The sequence below is a fragment of the Limulus polyphemus genome, unplaced genomic scaffold (assembly GCF_000517525.1).
Source record: "Limulus polyphemus unplaced genomic scaffold, Limulus_polyphemus-2.1.2 Scaffold10886, whole genome shotgun sequence".
NCBI classification, from domain to species: domain Eukaryota; kingdom Metazoa; phylum Arthropoda; class Merostomata; order Xiphosura; family Limulidae; genus Limulus; species Limulus polyphemus.
In genome coordinates, this window is record NW_013676496.1 from 2,377 (window position 1) to 9,447 (window position 7,071).

General features: G+C 39.0%; 1 protein-coding gene across 1 annotated transcript in view; it reads right to left on the bottom strand.

Annotated features, from left to right (window-relative positions):
* LOC106476557 (cadherin EGF LAG seven-pass G-type receptor 3-like) overlaps positions 1 to 7,071 on the bottom strand; it is a gene marked incomplete at both ends in the record, with an annotated part of 13,590 nt that overhangs the window by 1,179 nt on the left and 5,340 nt on the right. Inside the window, 5 exons of the mRNA XM_013937206.1 lie at positions 208 to 351; positions 1,298 to 1,405; positions 1,693 to 1,912; positions 2,737 to 3,026; positions 4,299 to 5,117. Coding sequence (XP_013792660.1) covers positions 208 to 351; positions 1,298 to 1,405; positions 1,693 to 1,912; positions 2,737 to 3,026; positions 4,299 to 5,117 — 1,581 coding nt within the window. The remainder of the gene's footprint in view (positions 1 to 207; positions 352 to 1,297; positions 1,406 to 1,692; positions 1,913 to 2,736; positions 3,027 to 4,298; positions 5,118 to 7,071) is intronic.

A 7,071-nucleotide genomic window follows, 5' to 3' on the forward strand; every position in this document is an offset into this window, starting at 1 on the left:
CTTACGTTGTCACAGTTATTGTTCATCACAATTATAGTTGTTTGTTGAGTCTGTAAGCCCCTCCCTCCGAATATTCGTAGCTCTTTCATAAAGTTGTTTAGTAAAGCTAAGAATGAAATCTAGTTTGATTAGAAATCCTACATTTTGCCAGTTTGTGCTTTCTTTGTTTTCCAGCACTTAGCTGTTGAACTAATGAACCTCTCTTACCTTTCTAAACTTTTCTGCCTCTTCCACCTGTAGGTTAGGAAGAATTGCGGAGTCCGGTGCGGTGTTTTCCTTAACAGTAGCGTAGTATTCGGAGAAAGGAAACTTCGGACACCGGGTGTTTCTACCTGATAAACGTACGATAACCTACAGAAATAAAAATAACAACTTGGATAACGTACACTTGTTTTGATTTTGTTTGGAATAATTATTTTTATTATACAAATGATAAGTTAAAGCAGATTGGTAAACAGTTTGATTGTACTGTAGTGGTTGAATTTGATTTGATCATTCACGTGCTAGTCGGGTCAGTAACAGTAAAATAGGCTAACAAGGTTGATGATGGTGGTGTGTGTGTGGAAGGATAACAGGTGGATGTGAATAACATTAATAGGTGGATGTGAGTGACAGTAACAATTGGGTGGATGTTAGTGACAGTAACATGTGGGTGGATGTGACAGTACCAGGTGACAGTAATATGTGAGTGGGTGTGACAGTAACAGTTGGATGTGTGTACCAGTAACAGGTGGATATAAATAGCATTAACAGGTGGATGTTAGTGACGGTAACATGTGGGTGGGTATGACAGTACCAGGTGAATGTTAGTGACAGTAATAAGTGTATGTGAGTAGCAGTAATATGTGGGTGAGTGTAACAGTAACAGTTGGATGTAAGTAGCAGTGACAGGTGGATGTGAATAACATTAATAGGTGGATGTGAGTGACAGTAACAATTGGGTGGATGTTAGTGACAGTAACATGTGGGTGGATGTGACAGTACCAGGTGACAGTAATATGTGAGTGGGTGTGACAGTAACAGTTGGATGTGTGTACCAGTAACAGGTGGATATAAATAGCATTAATAGGTGGATGTTAGTGACGGTTACATGTGGGTGGGTATGACAATACCAGGTGGATGTTATTGACAGTAATAAGTGTATGTGAGTAGCAGTAACATGAGGTGGGTGTGACAGTAACAATTGGGTGTAAGTAGCTGTGACAGGTGGATGTGAATAACATTAATAGGTGGGTGGGTGTAACAGTGATTTGAGTGACAGTAACAGTTATGAGTAGCTAATATTTCTACTACATACCCCGGCTTCCACATAGTGACTAGAATTAGTTTTACTGGTCGCTGTGACTAAAAAGTGGTGGAGGTCTTCTTCTTGAGGATCCAGTCTAGTTGCAGCAGTGACTAGTCCCTAAAAAAAAGAAACATCAAAACTAAAATAACATTCCTCTAGTTTTAGAGACATCAATGACAAGTTGAATTTAGTAAGAAGAGTCAAGTTAAATGTGTATCTTACTAATTAAGTTGAGATAGACGACTTTAGACGTTTTCTTAATAATATATCTCGGCCATTTCTTTCTGTTCCACCAGCTGATTGGTCATTTTGGACGTAAACTTTCAGCCTGTTCAATGCGAAACTCCAAACTACAATTTATTGTTGTGTACACCTGTAATAAATACAAAACAAAGTGTTCTTACCGTTTCGGGATCGATAGAGAAACGTTTGATGTGTTCGTTATGAACTTGTTTAACACCATAACTAAAGGGAGCTCCGTTGGGAGTCGTAGCTCGTACGTGAAGTACTGAATCTCCTGGTTGCAAGAGATCGTCCAATGTAACGTCGTATTGGACAGAGGTAAATACTGGCGTTGGTTCGTCAATACTGTCCTTGTATATCTCAACGTTTAATTGAATAAAGCTTGAGGAATAGAAAAACAACAACAAAAATTAAAACCAAACCCTCTCCCCATTTCTATTTTTAGATACTTATATACATTAGCCTACCTGTACATTAGTCAGATAGTGATAAGCTTTAGAGCTTATAACGCTACAGTTCAAGGTTCGATTCCAGGAGTGGGCACAGCTTTGTGCTTAAAAAAACGTTATTTACATTTTACAGAACATTTGATAATTTTGTGGTTAATGGTAAGGAAATATGATTAGAACTTAAAATCTCACAGTAAAGTCCGTCTCAATAAGTCTGTAAAACCTTGTTCACAGTGACTATATTATATCCCCAAAACATACCTGTAGAGTGAGTGTTATGTTAAACAATGTAGATCACACCACACAAACTTCTTACCTGTAGGGTGAGTGTTATGTTAAACAATGTAGATCACATCACACATACTTCTTACCTGTAGAGTGAGTGTTATGTTAAACAATGTAGATCACATCACACGTACTTCTTACCTGTAGAGTGAGTGTTATGTTAAACAATGTAGATCACATCACACGTACTTCTTACCTGTAGAGTGAGTGTTATGTTAAACAATGTAGATCACATCACACGTACTTCTTACCTGTAGAGTGAGTGTTATGTTAAACAATGTAGATCACATCACACATACTTCTTATCTGTAGGGTGAGTGTTATGTTAAACAATGTAGATCACACCACACATACTTCTTACCTGGAGAGTGAGTGTTATGTTAAACAATGTAGATCACATCACACGTACTTCTTACCTGGAGAGTGAGTGTTATGTTAAACAATGTAGATCACACCACACATACTTCTTACCTGGAGAGCGACTCCTCTCCACTGTCCGAAGCTTTGATGTTTAGGGAATGAACTCCTAGGGACAGGGCTTGAGAAGCAAAAATTTGTCCAGTTTTAGGATGAATAGAAAATACTGGGTTCGGCGGAAGTATTTCGTATTTGATGACGTTATTTCCGTTAAAAGGACTGTCTTTATCGACGGCTTCCACCTGGTATATCACTTCTCTTTGGGATGTGGACAGAGGAACTCGGAGGAACTTTGGTGTGGAGAGAAAAACTGGAGGGTTGTCATTAATGTCGTTCACAGTTATCTGAAATGTAGAATGTGTGGATAATCATTGATTTTGTTGACGGATTTGAATGTCAAAGATCAGGCGGTGTCAAATTCCACAATATGTTCTAATCACTGTGTTTATTCATTTTTTGGTGAAACGTATTTGAAAAACTCTTCAAATTGAGATTATTATAGATAATTTTGTATTAAACTTTATGACATTATAACGATCACCTGTAATATTTTGTTCATCAGCATAGACAGAAAAGCCAAGTCCTTAATGGACAACAGTGTTTGTAGTTCATGTTCTTACCTGGTTAATTGTGGGTATAAGCCAAGTCCTTAATGGACAACAGTGTTTGTAGTTCATGTTCTTACCTGGTTAAATGTGGGTATAAGCCAAGTCCTTAATAGACAACAGTGTTTGTAGTTCATGTTCTTACCTGGTTAAATGTGGGTATAAGCCAAGTCCTTAATGGACAACAGTGTTTGTAGTTCATGTTCTTACCTGGTTAATTGTGGGTATAAGCCAAGTCCTTAATAGACAACAGTGTTTGTAGTTCATGTTCTTACCTGGTTAAATGTGGGTATAAGTCAAGTCCTTAATGGACAACAGTTTTTGTAGTTCATGTTCTTACCTGGTTAAATGTTGGTATAAGCCAAGTCCTTAATGGACAACAGTGTTTGTAGTACATGTTCTTACCTGGTTAAATGTGGGTATAAGCAAAGTCCTTAATGGACAACAGTGTTTGTAGTACATGTTCTTATCTGGTTAAATGTGGGTATAAGCCAAGTCCTTAATGGACAACAGTGTTTGTAGTTCATGTTCTTACCTGGTTAATTGTAGGTAAAAGCCAAGTCCTTAATGGACAACAGTGTTTGTAGTTCATGTTCTTACCTGGTTAATTGTGGGTATAAGCCAAGTTCTTAATGGACAACAGTGTTTGTAGTTCATGTTCTTATCTGGTTAAATGTGGGTATAAGCCAAGTCCTTAATGGACAACAGTGTTTGTAGTTCATGTTCTTACCTGGTTAGTTGTAGGTATAAACCAAGTCCTTCCTTGGACAGTAATGGTTGCAAACCAAGTCCTCACCTGAGAAATAGTGGCCACAAACTAAATCCTTACTCTTATATTGATGGTTACAAAACAAGTCTTTACCCAGAGAATGGCGATTACAAACTATATCATTACATGGATTGTGGTTTTAAACCAAGTTCTTGCCTGGACAACAATAGTTACAAACCAAGTCCATCCATGCCCGAGTAAATCTTTACCCACAAATTGATGGTTACAAAACAAGTACCTACCTGGACTACGGTTGTTACAAATTGTGGTTCTGGTGCCTCGTCTCGAGCTTCCACAACTAACTCTAAATATTTCACTTGCTCGCGGTCTAAAGGAGAAATTAGAGAAATCTTTCCACTTTTTTGGTCTATCCGAAACGGTTCCGGTCTCGTTGCGCGAACGATTCGATATCCGATTTCTCCTGCTTCTCCGGAGTCTACATCAGAAGCATGTACAGTCAGCAACGGAAAGTTGCTTAAGTTCTCGTCTATCGCAACGGTGTAAGCGAACTGCTCAAAGTCGGGTGGGTGATTTCGCACATTCGAAACGCGGACAGTCAAAGTCGTTTTACTAATGCTAGAGGTGATTCCGTGATCTTGTGCAAACACCTCCATTTCAAATGACGTATTTCTTTGGACGTGATCCGGAAGGCCGGATGCTAACCTAACCAGGCCAGTTTGAGGGTCAATCTCGAACAAACCGTACGTGTTTTTAATCCAGTAGGTCACTTCTCCATTGTTGGCAGCATCCGGATCTCGGGCGTGGAGTTGAGCAATGGACCTTCCCGCTTTTGATTCTTGAGGTATACTGATTGCATAACGACCTCGTTCGAACTGCGGCGGGTTGTCATTTTCATCTTCCACTTCTAGGGTCACCGCAACTGCCGATTCAAATTTCCCGTCCGTAGCCACCACGTTAAATTCGTACTTTTCTTTCTGCTCTCGGTCCAGTACGAGATTTGTACATAGCTCTCCGGATACTTGATTTACCGTAAACGGAACGTCTTTAGTTCCTAGAGAGTACGTTACGTTATCAACGGTATCGCCGCTGTCTGCTTCCACCTTGAAGAGAAAAGAAGAAGGGTTGAGATAACTAATTACTTTGTGTTGTAGGTTATGAAACATATTTGAATTACGTGAAAACAAAGATAAGTTAAATAATTCTAAATAACAAAACATACAAAATATATCGGAAAGAGCCAACTACAAATAACAGTGTCTCAGTTTCACCTGTAGAAACACAAAGGTGAGACATTATTACCAGCTACCAGGCCCAGAGCATGGCCGAGGGTTTATGCTTCGTAAACTGTTGTCGTAAAATGCACTTTGCAATTTCGGGCTAGAGTGCGGTATAAGAATAACAGTCAAATCCCACTATTCAATCAGACAAGAGTGGCCCCAGAAGTTGACGGTGGGTGCTGTTGATACGTAGATGGCCATTGAGTGGCTTTGCATGAACATCCAAACAATCTATCTAATGTAGATTACATCGAAGATGGAGGTATCCACATAGACGACATATTTAAATTTGAAGAAAACTAATTAATTAGAATACTTAATGTTATAGTCGATTTGTATCATCCCGAGGAAAAAATATTCTTTAAAATACCGATAACATCTGCTCTGTTTGTAACAATTTTCATTGACCAGAAATGACGAATTACGTGTTTGACCTGGAAGATCGCTTTTCATATTAACCATCATATCCACTCTACCACATACTACACCACTTGAGGTCACTGCCATCGTAGTTTGTTTCCCTTGTTTGTCACCAGGGAGTTACTTTTGATGACTTAATTTCGCAGCTTTCTCTCTACTCATTAGTTTGGGAGACTTCAATGGATGCGCGTGATTTTGGAACTACACTGGAGAAGAGGGAATCCATGGAAATGTTCAGGTCAGATCAGAACTTTTCCCTCTTTGAAACAACTTCCTTGCCACAAGTCAAGCGTTTTTCAGCTACTGATCTGTCACTTTGTTCATCATCCTTTAATTCGAAACTTGGCTGTATTCAACATGGCATTTCCCATCATTCTGCGATAGGTTGACTGTAGTTATTGCCATGTGATTTAGTGTTAGTGGGTGACTGTATTTAATGCCATCGACTTAGTGGGTGACTATTTAATGCCATCTGACTTAGTGGGTGACCGGCTCTCCTTCGCCACTTATGTCATTCTTAACTCTTCATTTGATAATGATTCTGTGGAGGTTGGTGATTAATTGTCCAAGAAGTTTTACACACGATCCCAAAGAAATTGATCCATTTTCTATACTACACTCATTCACAGTGGACCAGGGACTGCCTAGAGGCTCAGAAAAGGGTCTGTGGTATTTCCTACTAACTTTATAGACTTTTAGAAAGCTCGAGTTCAGGACCGGGAGATCAGACATCAGAGACAGAATGAAAGGGAGAGAGGCTTTGATCTGGTACACTTCCAGTATCTTTTCCACTACTAGTTTAAAGGTCATATGAAGATTGAGGAGGTGAAGGAAAGTACACGTTCCTTCCCTTTTCAATCATGCAACCCTATACTCAAGAGGAAGCTGCTTTACAAGGAATTGTCAACATTCTTGTTGGCAATATATATGTTGAACTGAATAATGTCCATTGTTGGCCTGGCAGTATAATATCTATTGAAATAGATGATGTCAATTGTTGGCCTGGCAGTATAATATCTATTGAACTAGATAATGTCCATTGTTGGCCTGGCAGTATAATATCTGTTGAAATAGATGATGTCCAATGATGGTTTGGCAGTATAATATCTGTTGAACTAGATGATATCCATTGTTGGCAGTATAATATCTGTTGAAATAGATGATGCCATTGATGGTCTGGCAGTATGATATCTGTTGAACTAGACTCTGTCCATTGCTAGTCTAGCAGTATAATATCTGTTGAACTAGATGATGTCCATTGTTGGCAATATATATGTTGAACTGAATAATGTCCATTGTTTTCCCTGGAGAGTATCTGTTGAACTGGACTATGTCCATTGCTGGTCTAGCAGTATAA